This window comes from Sprattus sprattus (genome assembly GCF_963457725.1).
Source record: "Sprattus sprattus genome assembly, chromosome: 1".
NCBI classification, from domain to species: Eukaryota; Metazoa; Chordata; class Actinopteri; order Clupeiformes; family Clupeidae; genus Sprattus; species Sprattus sprattus.
Genome location: NC_137920.1, coordinates 74,800,176 through 74,822,675, shown reverse-complemented (window position 1 = coordinate 74,822,675; position 22,500 = coordinate 74,800,176). Strand labels below are relative to the sequence as shown.

Sequence of the window (22,500 nt, the reverse complement as noted above, 5' to 3'; positions counted from 1 at the left end):
CACACACACACACACACACACACACACACACACAAGAGGAGAAGCTCTGTGTGCAGTGCCGTCTCTGACATGAGAGGAGAAGAAACGGTAGGGAACTTTTTGACTGAATTTGAATCGCATAATTTCTTTAGAGAGTTGCCGTCTCCACGCGTTTGGGAGAGGACATGATTGTGCCGAGGTTGTTATTTTCCTGGGGTTGGCTGGGATCGAGACGTGGGGGTGTCAGCAAGTTGCTCGGCGTGATTGGTTTAAAGCGTGGGCTTTAATGCACAGGGCTTGTGACAGCTCCGCCCTGCTGAGGCCAGGATTGTCGAGTACATCTCATGGAGGTGCTCATGAGCGCCCCCTATGGAGTGCACTGAGGAACGAGGCAAAGGGTCTCAATAGTTATGCCTGTGAGAAAAAGGAGAGAGATTGCGTGCGATTTATATTATAGGTCACCGACCGTCGAGCGTGTGAGTGTTACTGTGTGTCAGAGAGAGAGAGAGAGAGAGAGAGAGAGAGAGAGAGAGAGAGAGTAGAGGGAAAAGAGGCAGTGAGTGAAAGAGTGAACAAGTGAGCGATAGAGAGAGGAGTAGAAAGAATGGTGAGCAAGAGAGGGATAGAGAGAAAAAAAAGATAGAAAAAGAGAATAAAGATAGAGGTGGAGAAAGAGAGTGAGCGAAAGAGGGAGAGAGAGAAGAGAGCGAGGGAAAGAGAGAGAGAGAGAGGGAAAGAGAGAGAGAGAGAGAGAGGGAGAGAGAGAAGAGAGTGAGCGAGAGAGGGAGAGAGAGAGAAGAGAGCGAGGGAAAGAGAGGGAGAGGGAGAGGGAAAGAGAGAGAGAGAGAGCGAGGGAAAGAGAGATTGAACCTGCCCTTAATCTGCATTCCAGCTGTTCAGTTCTAATGCAGGGACTGGTCACGTGACCACAAGGTGTTTTAAGGTCTGCAATCCGTCCTGATGGCTGCCACGCTGGCTCCCCGGCCCCCAGAAGATGCTCTCCCATTCCCTAATGTCCACTCCTCTGCCCTTTTTATACCATTTAACGAGTGCCCCAAAACAAAATTGAATTTGATTTAGGATACAGACCGGCAGGCATTAATGAAGAAAAGATGCAAGGCTCTGGTGCCAGATTGCCTCTTCAGGAGACTTTTCTCAAGCAGGGCCCATTAGGTGTGGGGCAGAGAGGCCACGATTGAATTTGATCTCTGCGTGCCAAGTGTGGAAGGAGAGAGCATTTCATCTCATTCTACAGAGTTACATAAACAGTTTCAAAAGATGTCTTGGTTTTGTTTGTGCATTATAGCATAGGTCTGATGAATTTATGAAGACAAAATGAGTTCCTAGTCTTCAGTGAGAAATATTTACAAATAAGACATCTCACAAACAACTTTTATGTTAATTTAATCTTTTTTTGTATAAAGAGAGCAAACCAAAAACAGTTACTTTCAGATCTTTAACATCGGATGAGTTTAACACAGTGGGGGATTGCGGTATTGTAAAGAGACATTTGGTTCAATCCAGATATTCAGTCTAGGCTGACCAATGGCAGGAGGGATGTGTGCAGAACATTCTATAAAATATATATCATAAAGTATAAAATATATACATTTGTAAATTAAGAGAAATGTGGATACATGCAGTAGCGTCACGTCAGGAAAAGGAATTGGTTTGAGAAATAGCCTGTACATTTCAGCTGCATTCAACTCTGTGTGAACGAAATGTGAAGATTTTACAAAAAAAAAAGCAACACAAAAGAATATCATTGAAAACTGGATAAAATGAGGTTTCCCTCCATTATTATAACACATGACTATATCTTCACTGAGTTGCGTACATGGCCAGAGTAAGTGTGTTTTGTGATGTTAACTGACTTTGAACCTGGACTGAAGTCAATGTAGTTGTGCTTGCGATGTTCCCTTTCAGGACCTGAATCTTCCATGTGTTGTGTTTGTGTGAACTGGATTGTGACCTTCTATGTCCTATGCACAGTGTGTTTATCCCAGCTCTCTAAAGTGCTCCTCTGTTTCTTAAAACGTTTAGCTATTTGTTTGTTGGTTGGTTGATTGGTTGGTTTATTTGTTTGACTGTTTGTGTGTGTGTTTTCTTTTTTGTTTCCTCTTCTTCTTGGTCTTCTTCTTCTTCTACTTCTTCTTGTTTTTTAATTCCACCTATTTCTTGTTTCCCGTTTGGACAAAAGCTCCTCCGGCTCTTTTCCTCAAAGGTATATTGCCTGTGTTCGCGTTACACTAGTGACTCTGCATGTGTCTGCTTTTGCATTGTGCCACGCTGGTCCAACCCCCCAACTACCCCCCCCCCCCCCCCCCACCGCCGCTCTAGTCTGTTCCAGAGAGAGCTCTCTCTACCGTCCCTTTTTCTTTCTTTTTTTTGCCTTCTCACTCTCTTCTCTTCACCTTAACCTGAACATCCTCCCAGTTTGTGTCGGCGACGCTTTTGGGCCAGATATTTTGAAAAAACGGTTCTACCCGTGGTTCTGGTGAACACAGGCAGACCCCAGAGCTGTGTGTGTGTCAAACACAGGTTTTTTTAAACACACGCTCACTAAAAAACGTAAACAAAGAAAATCCATAAATAAAAAATCTGACACAGCTGGTGAAAGACAGATATAAAAATCCATAAATAAAAAATCGGACACAGCTGGTGAAAGACACAATGGCTTTTAAATTATTTGATTTCATTTTTTTGAATTGTTTAAATATTATGCTTCTGCTTCACGTTAAGTCATTTTGGATTGATTTAAACGCAGGTGGCCTCCTCTACCCCCCACCCACCTACCTCTTGTCTACTGACCCCCCCCCCCATGTGTTTGTCTACGGGGCCGTGAACCTAACACTCTCTACGGTGGTAGCAGAGCCTTAACTCGCTGAAATAGACAACCCCTCTGTCTCCGAATGGTTTAGCCCAATAAGGTATCCTCTTATAGCCTAGAAGAGGGTAAAATTGATCTATAAGGTATCCTCTTATAGCCTAGAACAGGGTAACATTTAGCTATAAGGTATCCTCTTATAGCCTAGAACAGGGAAACATTTAGCTAGGCTAAATCTTTAGCAAGCACACATAGAGCAAACACTGATATTTTCAACACAAAAGCACAGAGTAGGACCAGAAAAAGAGGAGAGAAATGTTATTTAATTAGAATAGATGTACATCTGTAGACGGTATTTAACTGGAGACTCTGCATTTTTGAGTTAAAAAAAAAATAAAAAATAACAAGGGTACAGACAGCGCCTTCTGAAAAGGTTGTCTACTTTCATCCGGTTAAAGCTGCCCCAGATAGCCACACAAACTGTGTAGGCAGGTTTGGCCCTGATCTGGCCCCGTGGCGGCACTGATTTGATCCGAATCCGATGCCAGATCAGGGCCACATCTGGCCTGGTTGTGCCACCTGGGGGAAAAGGCCACTGCTGTGTCATCACGCTCTCCCAGGCCCCACTGCAGGAACCTCTGAGCAGAACCCTGGACTGGAGCCTGGCTTCCCATGCGTTCCCCACGCAACCCCTGTGACATCACAGTCACATGACCACACAACCCTCTCGCCCCCCCGCCCGTTCCCCACGCAAAACCCTGTGACATCACAGTCACACAACCCCCCACGCCCCCCCCCCCCCCTTCCCCACGCAAACCCTGTGACATCACAGTCACATGACCACACAACCCCCCCCCCCCCCCCCGCCCGTTCCCCCCACGCAAAACCTGTGACATCACAGTCACATGACCACACACCCCCCACATCCCGCCCGCCAGCCCGCCATGACAGACCCCCCGTGGCGTGTCCATTTCACAGAGGATAATGCTGTGGTCCCCGCTCTGCCAATGCACACTGCACAGTTCTGCTTTGATTTTATTAAAGGGAGGACAAGTGTTCCCTCTCACACACACTAGTGCTGGGCAAATGGAGAGAACAAGTAGATAAATAAAGTGCTTTAATGACTGCATGCCTAGCTTAACTAAAATGCAAAACTGCTTTTATATGCATGCTTCATTTTGAAAGTTTTATCCAAACAGTCAATTACGTACAGGTAGTTTGGTCACATTACAAGCATGGTAGACATGTAAATATGTGTTAAAGAATAGTGAATAAAAGCAAAACAAAATAAATGTCATCATTGTTCTGCCAATTGGAACTGTAGGTAATTTTGGAAGACAGTTTAGACACGACATGAAGTGAATGTGGCAAACATTATAGGTTGTAAGATTAATTAAGGCTATTTGGACAGTAATTAATAATCCAATTGTCAGTCATTTTTATGACAAACCTGCAATATGGCTAACAAACTGGGCCCACCCCATATTGAGTGTCCGTATTACAATGTGAATAAGTAATTAACAATACTAAGTTCTTCTCATCTTAGAACATATTGTTTCACATTACTAACCCTAATCCTTAACCTAACCCCAAGTGCATCTTGTAATAACATCTGCTAATGTAAGAAGTACATTGTACTTATCAATTAAGTGCATGGTACTTAAGGGCACTTAATATTAAGTGGGGCCAAAGATAATGTACCACCACTATCGCACGTATTTGAACTCCCTTTTTAAATGTGGTTTTCTAGTTTGAAGAGAAAGGTAGACTCACAGATTGAGATTTGTCACATTCAATAACATGACACATGGAACGGCTTGATATGTTATAGATAAAACAAAAAAATATTTAGAAACATTTTTTGGGCTACGGGTTCAAAACAATTGATCAATGTAATCAATCCCAGTGGGTCTCATTCTTGACACCTGAGAAAATGTGTGTACAAATTTTTGATCCAAGATGATTAATCAGCTCATTGTTCAAAGCTAATCACCTGCAATTCTCTAACTCTGACATTTCTGGGAACATTAACAAAGAGTGTGTGTGTGTGTGTGTGTGAAGTTCCTTTCCCATAATCATTTAGAGGTTAAATCATGAAATGTTTCTAGTTTCCCATTAATATCTTTAAAAGTATTATTTCTAGAAAAAGGTCATTACCAAGATTTACACAGCAAAGTTTGAGCAAAGTCTCTGTATATTAAGCGGTTCTTGAGGAATTATTTGCAGGAAATCACTTGGAAGAATAGTAAGAGCTAGATTTCTTTAAATAAGGCTCATTAATGTTTTATACAGTTTTTACAGTTTCTGCTTCATAATGCCATTGTAGAATAATGCCTGAATATTCAATGGAGCCTATAGAAATATAGTCAGAGAGATATTTTGTTAGAACTGGCTGCTGTGGACGACATCTGAGAAAGATGGCTGTCCAGTGCTATGGCCTCCTTAGGCAACTGAGGACTGAACCAAATCAGCTGAAGACCACTAGCCAGTCTCTGAGGTTCTTGATAGACTGAACCAAAATCAGCTGAAGCACACTAGCCAGTCTCTGAGGTTCTTGATAGACTGAACCAAAATCAGCTGAAGCACACTAGCCAGTCTCTGAGGTTCTTGATAGACTGAACCTAATCTGCTGGGGGCACACTATTCAGTATATGGGAGTTATTGAATAAACACAGTACCACAGTAGGGCATATTATTGATTTATTTTCCCACTTATCTTGGATTAAGCTAAAATTACTTTTTTTTGTAATCTCAGAAGTTATTTAGTTGTTATCAAAGTTCTTCTTTAGGACATTTTCACAGATAAAGTCCATATTAATCACCAAATCCTTATACTTTACAGTGGTAATGGAAAAGTCATGGGAGTGGGTCGATGATGAATGAAATGATAACAAGTTTTCTGCCCATTTAGCACAGACTTAGATCCCTCTTTTTTAGTAGAGGATTTTAAGCACATACTGTGTAAACTTACAAGCGCTTGAATGAGACCCAATAATATGCATATTCATGTGCAGAATAGAGTTGATGGGACTGTACTGAATTAGAAAGATAACGTTTACAATGATGAAAAAACGTAAACTGTAAATTCAAAAAAATGAAACAGACTGCTTTGCCCAGCACTAGCTTTCCCCACCTGCTTCCTAAAGGAAAACACCGTTGGGCACACCTCACCAAACCCCTGATGGGTTGTAACCAAAGGTGTCTTTTTTTTTGCATTATTTGTTCCCAATAAAGGAGTCCTCCATTGTCAGCCTAATGCCATCCTAACCACGAGCAGGTGTGACCTGTGGGTTTTATGTCTTGATGGGTATTGATGCAGTAATGCATTGGCCCAACAGAATACCAGGTGCACATTGCTGAGGTGTTAGTCTGAGACTGTGCACAGATGAGGCCCCTGGAGGGGGGCATGTTGTGCTTTACTGGCTGACTTAGTATTCTCTCCCCACCCCCCCATCTATCTCCCCCCCATCTCCCTCGGTTAAAAGCAGACGCCCACGGTGGACATCCGCCCACGCTCGGCCACGGCCATCCAGATGAACAACGCCACGAACAGGCAGGAGCGCGACGAGGAGTACGGCTACGAGTGCCTGGACGGGAAGGACTGCACCAGCTTCTTCTGCTGTTTCGAGGACTGCCGCTCAGGTGCCTGGAGGCACGGACGCTTGCACATCCGCGTCGCCAAGATAGACTCGTACGCCCGCATCGGTTTTCCTACAGCATTCGGTCTGTTCAACCTGGTCTACTGGGTGTCCTATCTTTATCTCTAGATACATCCATTTCTTTTCTTTCTTTCTCTCGATTCTTTTTTTTGTTGTCATTTTTGTCGGCCTTATTGTTCGCATCTTACTCCAGCAAAATCATATCTTTGTTTCTGAAGGGGACCCACTGAATTTTAAAACAAGAAAAAAATCCATCTGTGTTTTTTGGATTCCGTATCGATTTATACATACATAAATATAAATATATATATACAGTATACCTTTGAAAAAAAATGTTAAGCAAAAGTTGTAGCAAAACTGAAGGAGATTGGGGTCAGAGACTACTGGGGTTCGAGTGGATATTTTAATGTATTTTTTTATGTATTTATTAATCCTTTTATTTATTTATTATTTATTATTTTTGGCTTAAGCCAGAACTTTTTTTTTTTTTTTTGCATGATTTCCCAGAATCTTTTCTGTCCTGAGGGAACGGTGTATAGACAAAGCTCTGCAGACACTGCGTGTCACTGTGACACAGCACACTCGTGCTCCAACCCCTTTGACTGCAGTCCTCAGCGCCATACCAGAAGTTGTGTATCAGTCAGTCTCGATCTATCCAAGGGCAAACGTATGCCTAAACCTATAGCTTCTTCTGTTTTTTTCATTCATCGGTACATTTCAGATTTTTAAAAAAGCACTTTAAAAGAAGAATATACAGCATAGAGAACAGTTATGAAATTGTAGTTTTCATTCTTTTATTTCAGCAACACATATACCCTATAATGTCCTCTCATGTGCGGTCACGGCTGAATAGATATTTAGTAAATTGTCACCTGTACAGGCACTGTATATATTTTAATACTGTAATGTAGTGATTTACATTTTAATGCATGCACCTGCTTTGTGGCCATATACATGAACATGTACTAAGGTCTTCTCTTGTTGGCGTAGCTTAAACAACAAAAACAGGCAACTGTTTGATTGTGAATACTGGATTACTCATGCCACCATCCTCAGTAAAAAGAGACGATTATACGCCAAATCCTGGAGCCTTTTTGTGTCGACACAAATTCAACTCTGTTTACGGAACATAAAGCAATCGCTTGCGTATGCTGCCCATGGTGTACCACTTAACCTTTATGTTTCTGACAGGATGTTTTGGAGATTTGATTTCCATTGTAGCTCAGCGCCAACCGCTCTAACAGAGACCACGGACAGGTGTGCGACTGCGGTCCCTTGTCTTCTGTCTGCTTCAGTTCCATATGCATACACATTGGGGGTTTGCTAATGCACTTCTCATTGCTGATAAAACTATTTTAAAATCAGGATATGCTTATATATGTCTCCGCATTCCTTTCGATACTTGATGTATTTCAAAACTACAACAAAATGAAATACTAACCCTTGAGCATACAGAGTTTGAAAAAGCAGTTATTGACTGTGGTCTGTAATATCGAATGCTTAATAAAATAAATTACCCCAATGACATCCCTGAATATGGTAGAATAAGATAAAAGTTACTTCTTATCGAGTATTGTCTGGTTATGATTCAGAGGAGTTACCAACCATTAGTCGGTAGAGAGACTAGGAACAAACATTAACACAACAGAGGGAAGAAAGTCACCCCCGCAGGATTTCACTTTTAGTAGGATAGGAGCAGAGATTAAGACTTTAAACATTCAGACTATCCCTCCACCTCCCTTATTTTCATCAGCGATTTAGTTTCAGTTGTTATCATGTTAGCTTAAGTTGGGATGCATACACTTAAAGCCTCAGTGGTTTATCCAGAATCAAAATGAAGGATGGTTCTGTTGAACAGCCCAGTCTGTTCTGTGGGGATACTCACAAACAGACTTGCACCAGCTGTGCTTACATATGGCATGAGCTGATATATCAGGCTGGAACACGGCATTTTTGTGCTTTGCCTTTCTCCGATTTCTCACCCCTGTTAAGATTCTAAGGACAACTGTATGTACTATGTAAAAAAAAATCTACCTAAAATTGACTAACCAATTTTGTTAATTAGACAGTATTCAATATAAATAAAGAATACATACATACATACAAAATAAAGAATACGCATACAGTACATAAAGAGGTTTTTCATTCCATGTATTGTGGTGCTAACTGTCCTCTCCAGATTGTGAGGTATAGGTGAATGTTTCTTCTAAAGACAGCAGCAGACGTCTCCACAGGAGCGGGTGAAATGTTATGTGTTTTGCAGGACTGATGCATAAGCCTTACTTGCCTAGATCATGTACACTGTGGGAAAAAAAACAAAAAACAGAAAGATCAGAGGAAAGAACACAAACGAGTACATCCCTTGGGAACGGCGTACCTCCAGTGTGATGTGTTGTTATTTTTCTACACCCTGCTGTGTCTATAATCCATGTTATATTGTGTATTATGGTTAAATATGCTCATGGTTTGGTCATCTGGCCTGCTCTACAAATGAACTAGTATTCTGTCACTCCATGAACTCTGAAGAAAAGACGTCTATGAAGTGATATAGACACTTTTTCATGAAGCATGTTCACTATTCTATATTGGTCTATGAAATTTGATTACTTAAAACCTTTGGTGTCCTAATTTTTTCTATGTCCATTGTTTATTGTTTACATGTCGAGAGGGTGAGTATGAGTGAGTTTTTATGATGTTTCTATTCAACTTCTGCATATTTGTTCACACTGTCCCCTTTTTCTCACCTATTCTTTCTTAGAAGAGTTTTCAGATCCATAGATCTTAGATTCTTCTTTCTTTGGCCCGTTAAAGACAATTTAATTATGTGTAAATCATTTATGATAAAACTAGCCTCACCGTGCATCATTTGCTACAGAGAGCTAGCCTACAGTTAGCCTGTTGGGCCCAGTATTTTCGGCCCACATTCTGCAGTGTCATAGTTACATCATGTCCATATCAGATCCTTAGCCAAACTGTACCTTTTCAAACTGCACCCCTCTCACATCCGAACAGAAGCCTGGACGTTGCCTTTAGTGGCTGCATCGGCCTATATTTGCAGTATCTGTCCCTGGTCCCAGAAAAAGACAGTGGCAACCCCCCACCTGCACTTCTGAGCACAGAACACGGGGCCTCGCCTGAGAACAAGGTGATTGTGGTAGGCCATCCATTTAGTTGACAGGAGTGTAGCTCTGTGTGTTTCTCTATCCCTGCTCTCACTTGTATTCACTTGAGGTTTTGGTGTACCTGAACCTCGGGGCTTTGAGCTCGAGTGGGCGAGCGAGCGGGCTGCTGTGTCTTAAGGGGATGCATCTCCCACAAGCTTCCCAAAGGGAGGGGAGACATTTAGCTGTGGCTGAAAAGACTGATGTGGACTGTCTTAGAAAGTTGTGTTTTATTTTATTTATCTTGCCAGGCAGCAGACTGGGTGAACGTGTGTGAGGAGAGCTTTTTTTTTTTAAGTGCCAAAACCAACCATGTTTTTTTTTTTATGATTGCAGATAACAGAGGAACCGGACACACTATGGTAGTGTAGAAGTCAGATAGCTTATGGATAAACCATCCCCATCAGAAAATAAGAATCAAAGCAAGGTATTTTTGCATGCTGTGTGAAATAACATAAAACAAAATCCATGAATAATGGCTCGATTTGCTGTATTTGTCAAGGACATATAATCGCTCGTTGGAACAGATCGATCACCCTGATTGTAAACAACCTGTAAATACAAGTCTGTCTGTGGTGGTTAAACCATACCAGCATAATGGAAGGATCATTTGGATGGAGCATGAGTCATTCATTGCCGTTGCTATAGATCAGAACAGACCCCTTCTGGAAGGACAGTTGCTCTGAGCTGTGCTATTACTTCACTGGTTAACTGGTTTGTTGATTCAAAGGGAATATCTCCACACTTGTCTGTTAGTGTTGTTTTAAATTGTCCAACATACATGGTTGAGGTTATTCACAATCAGTTTAACAAAAAACAGACCTTTATAACATGGCTAACTATACCTAACTATGCCAGCCAGCAAAATAAGAGTACTCCTATACCTGAAAAAGCACTTTTCATCTAAAGACTAAATGAGGAAATACATTCACGCCAAAGCTTTACTTTCGGTCATTAGTTTTTATTACCAGTTAGTAAACAAACAATAGCCAACTTTTTTTATGGGTTTATTTTTTTTTAGTTAAGCAAAGTGAATTGATATTGTGTATATAATCTTAATCCTACCCTACTACGGTAAAGCGCTGGTTGGGGAGAGGGGGGGACAGCTATATTTGTTCATGGTCAGAAATGTAAAATGTACACAGTTCTGTAAATGTCATTTTTGTTTGTTTGCTTGTTACGAGTTGTTTTTTAACCCTCCAAACGATCGAGGAGACAAGGTCCACATAATGAACTACACTGTGGGTAAAGTTTTGACCCTCATATCATACTTGTCTAGTGATACTCTACTATCATAGAGAAAAAAATAATACACACAGTCTTGTGTTTTTATTATTTTGAGGAACCAATGTAAAGGAGAGGAAGAGCTCATGTAAATGATATATATTGTTATATATATTTTACTGTCTGATGGGGACAATATTACACTGTTATTGCAGTTACTGCTTTGACAGTGAACGGAAACATAGTCAGCTATTTATTGTCGTTTGCCTCATCTCTCTTTCTCTCTCTCTTTCTTTCTTTCTTTCTTTCTTTTGTTCATCATTCTCTTTCTCTCTTTCTCTGTCCTTCTGAAGAACAAAGAGGACATTTATTAATTGATGTTAGGGTCTGCATTATATTCTGTATGTATGCATAACAGTCCTTTTCATAAGGGGAATGCACAGACATGTTGACTTTTTCAATAAAATGATTGCAATTATCAACACTGTGTCATGTCAATGGAGTCAGGGGTTACAGTTCAAACTCTCAAAGAGGTCAAACTCTCTCTCTCTCTCTCTGCCCCTCTCTCTCTCTCTGTCTCTCTTTGTGTGTGTGCGATAAACAAGATATTTAGCGTGCCAAAGTTCTCCATTCTGCATAGAATGTCTGCAAAATTGATATTCATTCACTACACTTCTTCTTCAGTATATCACGTGGATTTTGCGCAGCAGGAAAAGTGTGTAAAAGTATACCACCCCGTGATTAATGGAGATTAAAAAAAACAGGTCAGATTTATCACACAGCCTTTGTTGAATCATTAGTTTTGCAGGTTTCTGTTGCCTCTGATAAAGGTCAAAGTCATCCGTGATATATAGTCAAGGTAATTATGAATTATGGCTGCTTGGTGGAGAATTATTGTATCAGGCCCAAGGAGAAATAATCATCTGCAGTGTTGATGGTATGGAGTGCCTCACAGGTGTTATTTCAACACTCAAAGAGTCAAGGTTTCCTGATGAAAATATAATGATGATTATTGTGGAAAGAAGAGGTGCTCATCCGTAGTGTTAAGTACTCTTGAACTGTTTTTCTTACTCTGGATTACACGAGGCCGTGAGCATCCCGATGCTTGTGTTCTTGTATGTGTGTACACGTGAGCATCTGTGTGTGTGCGTGGGTGTGCATGTGTGTACATGTGAGCATCTGTGTGTGTGTGTGTCAGTGTGTGTGCATCTGTGTGGGTGAACGTGCATGATTGTGCATCTGTGTCTGTGTATCTATTTGTGTATGTGTGCATGTGAGTGTGCATGTACATGCCTCTGTGTGTGTGTGTGTGTGTGTGCGTGAGTGCACCTGCTTTTAGCAGGCTCAGTTGTGCTCAGGTTGATTGCGCTGTGATCAGAGCAACGGCGCGTTTGATGTGCCACAGGCACGGTGTGTGTGTGTGTGTGTGATGTGGTGGGAATGTTAGCGCGTTGGCACAGACCCTACCACTGGCACCGGCTTCTCCCGCAGGCCAAGTGGCAGCTGCAAGGGCAGGGCTGCGAATCCCCCTGGCTATTATACAAGCAGCGCAAGGTAGCGTTTCATCTGCAGGACCACGGCCACTTCTGAGGCCAGAGGAGAGGAAGAGGAGGAGGAAGAGGAGAGAGGAAGAAGAAGAGGAAAGCAGGGCATGCAGACGCAGCGGCTGGCCATCATTAATTCAGTTCACAGCACATACTTTCCCGCAGCCTGACTCTGTGTGTCTTTCCGAGGCATATCTCTCCTCTGTCCTCTCTCTCCGTTGTTGCTGTTGCTGCTGCTGCTGCGTCTCTGAGTTTTGCCAAGGAGGCGGGTCCCAGCTGCTGGCAGGCACTGTTTCGAGTTTCCGGGCGCGGAGTTAATCGGGTTTGATGCAAACACAGCGCCATACGTTATCTGGCCGCGAGGCACGAGGTGAAGGCATGCTGGCTAGTTTACCGGCGCCGCGGCCAGATGGTGAAAGACAAAGTGAGCTTCGTTTCCCTCCGCTTTCAGTGCACGCTGGTTCTGAGGTAGGGAGGTATCATCGTTAAATGTTAAGTGAAGCGCGTTTAGAGCTTGGCCTGTGTTTTGTAAACTACAATAAAACACTCAGAAACAGTGGTGGTTTAGAGTCTAAATAGTGTAGTGAGTCAATAGTCCAAATACTGAAGATTTGAAACTTTGAATTGCAGTTTAAATACCAACTGAAAGCCAGTCTGCATTGCCACTTATTTTGGATTTCTTTTGTATTCATGAGTTTCCATTTTAGAGCAAACCACAGACGAGATAATCTTTACATTCTTGTCAATCACACAATATATGATCTGCCACACTCAGATCAAATATTTATCTTTACATTGCTATAATGAAGTACAGTATAACAGTAGTATAATAAAGTGATAGATCATGTAACGTAGAACATAATAGGGACACATTTTAAGTGCATATCATTCCAAATAAGTAACCCTAAACCTAATCATAACACTTACTTACAAAGAATACAGATCTTTAACATGCACTTAGATGTATGTGTAAGAGGTATATTGTATTTAGTTATTCATGACTTTGAAGGGACCGGCATTTGAGATTTATAGTAAATAAGGATATGCCATAGTCAATAATTCAATGTATCTTATACCTAGTTATAATTCTTACTTTTATTTTGGAACTTAAGTTAGAATGTAGTTATTTCTGGTTAGAGAGAGATTGTCCTTGGGAAGGAGGTGTGACAAGTGGTCTCCCTCCCTTCCCCAAACAAAGGGCCTTGGTCACATACACAGCCTAAGGTCACAACGCCCTTAGTTTGTTACAAGGAGCAGATACCTCCGGTCCAGGCCAGGCACTGATGAGGGTTGCAGGTCCACAAATATCAATACAAATATTTATGTATGGGCAGAAGCAAGCCTATAGGTGTTGGTAGTATAGTGGTTAGCATTGCCCCTTACAGAGGTTGTCCCCGCTTCGATTACCGGCCACCACAGGATGCCGATATTCCTAAACAAGCACAGTATTTACAGGAATGTGGACACACATAAGATGTGCACTTTATACTTTAACAAAGCAGGTGTTTAGTACTTACAGTGCATGAAATGCCCTGTATTGTTATTCCTAGGCTTCTTCTTCTTCTTCTTCTTCTTCTTATTCTTGTTACCTTTTTCTGCGATTAATTCAGCCCGAACCGCTTAACGTAGAAACTTCATTCAAACTTTGTCGCGTAGGTCTTGTAAACGACACTTATGCTATGTATTTTTCACTTTTCTAAACTTTATACTTTTTAAGATATTAAAGAAAAACGAATATACATTTCTCCCATTGACTTACATTGGGCCATTATGACATCATAGGAAATACATTTTCTAGTTACAGAGTGTGATTCAATCTTCCATCAATGTACAGGACCTGTCGGAATCAGAATCAGAATCAGATTTTATTGGCCAAGTAAGTTTGAACAAACAAGGAATTTGACCTGGTGAACTGACTCTCATTGTGCTTACACATTATATACATTACAATACAATACAAAAACAAACACAACACAATACAATACAAAAAAATACAAAAACACAACACAATACAATACAAAAAAATACAAAAACACAACACAATATAATACAAAAACAGTGCAATGGTCTATGACAGTTTGAGAGAGTATATACCAGAGCTGGCAATGTACAATAGTGCAATGTCTGAACTTTGTTTGGATAAAGCATTTTTTGTACTATATAAAGTATATACTGTATGTTGCAATTAAGTCACTTCAAAAATTCTGTGAAAGATCCATTCATTATCCTATCATCCCATATGATAAGGACACTTTTTCAGAGGTTTCTTGGGCCTGTATTCTTATTAACTGCAAAGATGCATTGTGACTTTAAAGTCCTTTTCATTGTCCTATCCGAAGTCGATGTTTCCTATCCATATTTTTTGTTTGTATTTACCATATTACAATCTATACAGCATTAACAAATGTTATTGTTATCAATGATACAATAGGTTAACGCTTTCATGATGCAGTTTCTGATGCTTGCAAAATTAGCATTTTTGAGGGGGAAAACAAAAATATTTGGGTAATTCAACCCTCATTTGAAGTTCAAAGAGACGCCCTGTGGCGCACACCAGTCTTTATTAATTTATTAATTTATTTTTAGCCCTTTTTTGCAGCTACTAATTGAACCTCTGGCGACTCCGGTTCAAGACAGCAAACCTCAGAGGAAACCATCGTCTGACATGAGTGCACACACAGCCCAGTCTGCTGAAAGAAATAAAGCCAGAATTAGATAACCAGCCATGAAGAAGTGCATAACATTGTAAATAAACGTGTGATTATTGCATTGCATAATTACTTTATTATTTATGTATTTTTCATAAATGTATTTTTAAGACAACAAATACTGTTATACCACTATAGGATAAGGCTTCCTACTTCACACATATTTTGCATGGGTGCTATAATATTTAACTGAATACGATTTAAATTGTATTGATAATATAAAGTTATAAATAACCTTTAACATAATCTGTTTCTCAAATACAAATTTCTTAAATCGATGTCATTGAATCTGGAGTCGACTGCAGTATTACTGAAGTGAGGTTTTGCTTGAGTGTGGAGCGGGTATGAAAACGGAGTAGGCTAGACTGGGGAGTTATGTTTGTCTGAATGAGGAGCTGGAGCAGATTGAGGAGCGTAAACATGGCAAGGTTTTCTCGAGCAGAGCAAAGTGGAGTGGACCGGAGCAGAACTCTCTCACACACACACACACACACACACACACACACACACACACACACACACACACACACACACACACACACACACACACTCCCAAGCCTCAGCTGTAGCTCATTATGGTGCCTCATCGGCGAGAGACCGACTTTACACCTCATTTGCCTGTGAGTTTGGATGCTGTGCGGGCAGCCATGTTGTAATCGTTTAATTATACAACTCAAGGTCAGGAAAATGTGATCAACTTTTAAATAAAATGTTCATGCTGTTCTCTCTCCATGTGTGCACGTAGTTTTGGACCATGCCAGGAAAGGGGAGGGGGGGGGGGGGGGACGGTCGGGTTAGACAGTGGGGAGAGCCGCCACACATGATGTTTGCCTGCGATTTGGGACATATTTTGGTAGATGTTTAGTTTTTCTGTTGTCCTCAGACACACCCATTCAGGCGCACACACACACTCATGCATGCATACACACATTGTATCCTGTGCAGTTTGTAGTTTACATTTTTTTTCTAAGCGACACAAGAGTCAGTAGATATCGCTCTGGAAAAACCCAAATCATGGGAATCCAATTTCACCCGAAATGTCTTCCACTGTCACCGCCGCCGCTGCGAGAGCGCCGCAGGTATTTGTTTCTGATATCTTCTTTTGCTTCGTCGTGTGTGTGTGTGTGTGTGTGTGTGTGTGTGTGCGCGTCTGAGTCACTCCTTCTTTCTTCCTGCCGGCGGCAAGGAGAGGAGCATCCTGTTGTCCCTTAGCGTTATTATGACTAATGAAACAAGACTCCCCAAACCCGGTGCCGGGCCCCCTACCTCATTTCACGCTCGGCGAGGGGCGACTATTAAAGATAATCAGAGCCTGATCAGGCAGGCCGGCCGACGCCATTAGCGATGCCGACCACTTCGCCGGGGTTCAGCTTCCCCCGGTGGACTGCAGCAATGAGCTTTGGCAGGATCGATGGGGTGTGAGTCTGGGAGTAGCACAGCACTCTGCTCGCCTCCTCCACCAGGCCAAGGTGATGAAGGGGGGGGGGGGTTCAAATCTGCGGCACAGTGTGGTATGGACAATTGTGACAGCGGGGTGTTATTGTCGGCACAGCCAGAGGTGAGGACTAGACCTAGCTTGCCACCACCAAATTACGTAAGCTATTGTTTGTTATTGTTCGTGTGTGTCTGCCTGTGCTTCTGTTTGTGTGTGTGTATGTGTGTGTTTGTTTGCCTCCCTGCTTTGTGTATGGAGGAGGCCCCAGAGCAAACACAACTGCCCGGGTGAAAGTCATACACATGACACATCACCCCCCCCCACCCGCCACCCCAGCCCACCCCCCTCATCTCCCCCTCACATTTCTCCTAAGGTTAGCCTGTGTGTAGTCATAACAGAGTATTAGCATTTGAAGAGAGGGCTTGGGTTGGGGCTGTAGCCGGGCAGGTCCAGCGTCCGGGGCAAGCGTTAACATTAATCACACATGACTGGCACCCTCTAAATAGCCCTGCTTGGGTAAAAGGTGATGTCAGGTGATTTACCTGTGAGGCCAACCCCAGCAAAGGTGATGTCAAGGAGACATTCAGCCCTTAGTAGTGGATGTGCAGAATGACATGAACCTACTTTAACTCTGTTAGCATTTTTCCCTGAACAAAAAAAGGTTTTACAATGGCTTATGTAAAGCAAAAAAAATGGGAAGCCGTTGTGTGTGTGTGTGTGTGTGTGTGTGTGTGTGTGTGTGTGTGTGTGTGTGTGTGTGTGTGTGTGTGTGTGTGTGTGTGTGTGTGTGTGTGTGTGTGTGAACCTTCCTTTTTTTGCTTATGCAAGGGTGGGCCTATATGTGTGTATGCGTGTACATATCTCAGTGTGTTGTGCTATTTTGGCTTGTATGCTGAGTAAGGGATTCTAAGTGCAGACGCGTGTCTACCTGATAGCATAATAACTATCTTTCCTGACCAGACATGACACATGTCTATCATCCTGGATGAGAGGACGCATAGTGAGACTGTTAGATGCCTGTAGGCCTGTGGTGGTGTTCAGTTTGTTTCCCTTTCTTGTTAACAGATGCAGACATGGCTTCATCTCAGGGTCCGTGTAGCCATGGGGTAAAAGATGTGACACCACATTGTTTGTTTGTTCAAGGCATCCCCTTACCAGTACGTGTCACTGTGGATTCAGGTAAGACACATACACATGCATACACACACATAGAGATACACATGTGGGCAGACACACACAAACACACACACACAACCACAAACGCATAGACTAAGAATCTCCTTGACAGTACAGATGACCATTCAACCCCCCCTGGGCTCGTCCTGTCAGATGGTTCTTATGTTTAGTCAACATGATAGTCTGGATGTGCTGGGATGTGCGGTCTGCAGACGAGCTGATCAAACTCATCTCAAACTCACTCAATCACTCACTCACTCACTAACCCTGGCATTCACTCACTCACTCACTCACTCACTCACTCACTCACTCACTCATGTATTCACTCAATCACTCACTCAATCACCCAATCACTGACTCACTCACTAACCCTGGCATTCACTCACTCACTCACTCACTAACTAACTCATGTATTCACTCAATCACACAATCACAATCAATTCACTCAATCACTTACTCACTCACTAACCCTGTCATTCACTCACTCACTCACTCACTCACTCACTCATGTATTCACTCACTCACTCACTCACTCACTCACTCACTCACTCACTCACTAACTAACTCATGTATTCACTCAATCACACAATCACAATCAACTAACTAACCCTGTCATTCACTCACTCACTCACTCACTCACTCACTCATGTATTCACTCACTCACTCACTCACTCACTCACTCACTCACTCACTCACTCATGTATTCACTCAATCACTCACTCAATCACCCAATCACTCACTCACTCACTAACCCTGGCATTCACTCACTCACTCACTAGCTCATGTATTCAGTCAATCACTACGCACTCACTAGCTCAGCCATTCACTCACTCACTCACTTATTTATTTACTCACTCACTCACTCACTAACTCCTGTATTCACTCAATCACTCACTCACTCACTCACTCACTAACTCATGTATTCACTCACTCACTCACTCACTCACTCACTCACTCACTCACTCACTAACTAACTCATGTATTCACTCAATCACACAATCACTCACTCACTAACTCATGTGTTCACTCAATCACTTACTCAATCACTAGCTCAGCCATTCACTCACTCACTTATTGATTTACTCACTCACTCACTCATTCATTTATTCACTCACTCACACACTCATTCATTTATTCACTCACTCACACACTTATTCACTCATGTATTTACTCCCTTACTAAATCACTCATTTACTCACTCAGTCGTTCATTCACTCATGCATTCACCAATTCATTCATTCATTCACCAATTCATTCATTCATTCATCCACTCGCTCATTCAGTACGTGTGTTCAGATGCATTTTGGTAAGCAACTCTACATTATTTACAAATAAGAATCACAGAAAACTGAAATAAACAAAACAAATCAAAGAAAGGTTTTTTTTTGTAACAAACATGAATAATCCGGAAATCACCAGGCAAGAACAATAAAATCCCCCAAAACCTTGTCAGCAAAAGCGCCCCTCTGCCCTCCATATTGCCTGCTGCCCCTTGCTGCCCCCTGCTCCCCTCTGGCCTTCCCTGGTCTCGGGGAAGCGTAGGAGCCCGCGGTGCTGCCAGGATCCCAGCCGGGCAGGCGAGGCCCGATCGCATGCCTGAGAGCCTCACCTTCAGTGCCCTGCTGTCTGCCCACGGTCTCCTGAGGAATCAAACAGACAGCTGAGTCACGGTCAGGGCCTACATATTCTCTTGGGTGTGTGTGTGTGTGTGTGTGAGTGTCTGTGTGTGTGTGGTTGAATGTGTGTGCATGTGGTTGTGTGTGTGTATGTGTGTGTGTATGTGTAAACATGAGTTTATATGGCTGTATATTCTCTTTCGGGTGACTGTGTGTGTGTGCTTGTATGTGTGTACATGAGTTTATACGGCTGTATATTCTTTTTGGGGTGGCTATGTTTGTGTGCGTGTGTATGTATGTGGGCTGTGTGTATGAATGTGTCTAGGGTATGTATGTGGGCTGGGTGCATATATAAATGTGGAAGTATATGTGAATTCAGGTGTGTGTTTATTTGTTTTCAGGTATGTAGAAGTGTTTATATCTATGTGTCTGCGTGGTGCCTTTGATTTTGTGAGTATGTTCTATATATTTGTGAATGTTGGATGGCTTTACCTTTTAAGGCCTGTTTAGGGTCTGTTGTTGTTTGAGAAGGAAAGTAACAACTAAGTTGACAGGAAGTTGACTAAGTTGACAGGAAGTTGACTAAGTTGACAGGAAGTGTCTGGCACGTGCCGACAGCTAGGTCCTTTTCAGCTTCTCTTGCGTAAGCCCCCAGATGGCTCCCCCCTACCCGAGCTTTTGCCGAGGCAGATTTAAGGCAGACCTATTCCTGGAAAAAATGAGAATATGCAGTGCTCCTTTTAGTTGTTGTTGTTGTTGTTTATCAAAGGACTATGCAAACTCTGTGGCACATCTGTTCATTTTCAGGGCTTTTGATGAAAGACACAGCCGTGTGTGATCATTAATGTTAAGAGACTGGAGTACATCATCAACGGGTGTTTGCTTTTAGTTTTTCATTCTAATTGATCACCTATAAAATCTCTATGATTCAAGCCACACTCAATGTTGTCATTATACCAATATATTAGTAATTATTATTATGGGATTAATGTCTAGACTGTGACAAAAAATGTAATTTTACATAGCACTATACTTATCACTATACAACTCACATAGAACGTGTTCTTTTAAAATAAATGATGGATAGGTCATTATAATCAAGAAGGAAGCATCCATTAAAAGAATCTGACAAAAGGTTAATCTTGGGAAGAATCCAGCTGTGCTGGAATACAAAAATCAGTTGCATCAGATATTCCCAACCTTTTATCACAGATGCCTTTGATCTCGTACGCTTACCCGAGGAACTTTACAAGATCTCGAGCTACTCCGAGAGCCACCGCGATCAGGCCAGAATTATCGACACGCTTAGTATTCTGTGCTTGGAATGCTCACATCAGAGGATTCTTTAAGATCAGTGGCACGGCTTATACCATCCTGACAGCACCTGGTATCCCTAATGATTGATTGGGCCGATAAGCACACAGGCACTGAGGCAAAGGCAGATCAAGATCAGCCCAGGCTATAGTAGCTTTACCATATGTTGCACACTTCAAACACTTACTGACAGCATCATTCATGGCACCAATACTAAACATTTGTCTGAAATGTTCTCATTTGGCTTGGAATCTTCTAGCTCTAAGATAATATAAAGATAATGAAATAAACAAACTGGGTTAGTTTGGCATGTTGGACTTCCTGCATCAGAAGCAACATTTGCCGATCTGCAGCATTTGCTGTGTCTAACCAGCAGTCATCAAATCAGGACATTTGATATACTGCAGATTAAAGTGTCCTGTTTAATTATCGCTGGCTTTTATGAGATATCCTGCTGTGTGCTCACTGCAATGCATGCTGTTCACTGCATGCTTTTTATTTTGACTTGTCAATCTGAGAAGCTTCTTTACAAATCCAACAATATCTTTGCCAGGGGGCCCCCGTTGACTTTGCCAGCGTTTCGAATCAAACCGTAACGACTGAGTGGCCTTTTGCTTCAGAAAAACACTACACACCCAGAGGACAGATCGCCCTGAAGAAGAAGATTGTCTCGCAATGAAGATTTAGTGGATGGAAATTATGTTTACGAGTACCACCACATAAGCGGCTTAGGAGACCCTGCAGTCTCCGTCTGAATGTAATGGCGGTTGCATTCATTAGCAAATAATATGATAGGAGTAATTAGCATTCGAAAGGGCAGTGGGAACAAAATCCTGCGAGGTCGTAAAAAATGAGATCAGGGAAATTAGACGAGTGGGGAGATTAGCGCTGTGAAGGACTGCTCACCCTGTTTTAAAAAGGTGAGAGCACGGATCCTGCGCTGACATGATGATGGAAGGTGTTGAAGCCGTCCTCAAGCCCCCATGATCCTTTGCGGTGTCAGTCTCCCTCGCCCTCTGTATCGCCCACTGTCTCGTCTCTGTTGAGTGACAGGCGGGAGCAGGAAGTATCTCTGGTCATTTATTTTTCGTTTTTACGTTTCTTCTATTCCTCTCTCAGTCCGTTCCATTTAAACAAGCCGTCCTCTTACATGAAGGGCAGCACGAGGAAAGCAGAAAATGGGAAGCCGTGTGTGTGTGTGTGTGTGTGTGTGTGTGTGTGTGTGTGTGTGTGTGTGTGTGCGTGTGTGCGTGTGTGCGTGTGTGCGTGTGTGCGTGCGTACGTGCGTGTGCGTGTGTGTGTGTGTGTGAGTGTGCGTGTGTGTGTGTGTGTGTGTGTGTGTGTGTCTGCGTGTGTGTGTGTGTGTGAGTGTGTCTGCGTGTGTGTGTGTGTGAGTGTGCGTGTGTGTGTGAGTGTGCGTGTGTGTGTGTGTGTGCCTGGAGGTCCGAGAGACAATCATTTTTGCAAGGCGACTGGGTATAGGCAGATGAGAGGGACACAGAAGGCGGTCTCTGCAGATGAGAAGAGGCAGATGAGAGCACACTAAAAGAAGGGTGTCTCGGAGAAGAGAGAACAGACTGACAAGAGGTGAAGGAGAGAGGCGGTGAACGGTTCTATACCCCTGGAATAGAAACGTATAGAGTAGACATTCCAATTCCCAGCAACGCTTTGTTCGGGTCAAACACAGAAGTAAATTAACACAGGGAGGAGGAATATTTAATCAGTTTCTTGACTGTTAAAATTTTCTTAAGATTGAATGAAGCCTTTAATAATAAGTGCCCGTAAGGTAATCCAGGAAAGTAGAAAGGTGTCAACACGTAAGGAAAGTTCCTGTCTGGTACACAATTCTCTGTTTCT

At 42.3% G+C, this 22,500-nt stretch overlaps 1 protein-coding gene across 4 annotated transcripts in view; it reads left to right on the top strand.

Annotated features, from left to right (window-relative positions):
* The window catches only part of gabrg2 (gamma-aminobutyric acid type A receptor subunit gamma2), a gene marked incomplete at both ends in the record, with an annotated part of 44,076 nt that extends 37,503 nt beyond the window's left edge, over nucleotides 1-6,573 (top strand). For 2 of the 4 annotated variants that reach the window (XM_080856345.1, XM_080856346.1), the window contains 2 exons: nucleotides 2,180-2,203; nucleotides 6,295-6,573. In XM_080856345.1, the coding sequence (XP_080712471.1) occupies nucleotides 2,180-2,203; nucleotides 6,295-6,573 (303 nt within the window). Of the gene's footprint in view, nucleotides 1-2,179; nucleotides 2,204-6,291 lie in introns of all 4 variants that reach the window. The other 2 variants (XM_080856347.1, XM_080856348.1) reach the window with 2 other exon arrangements.
* Nucleotides 6,574-22,500: the final 15,927 nt, after the last annotated feature.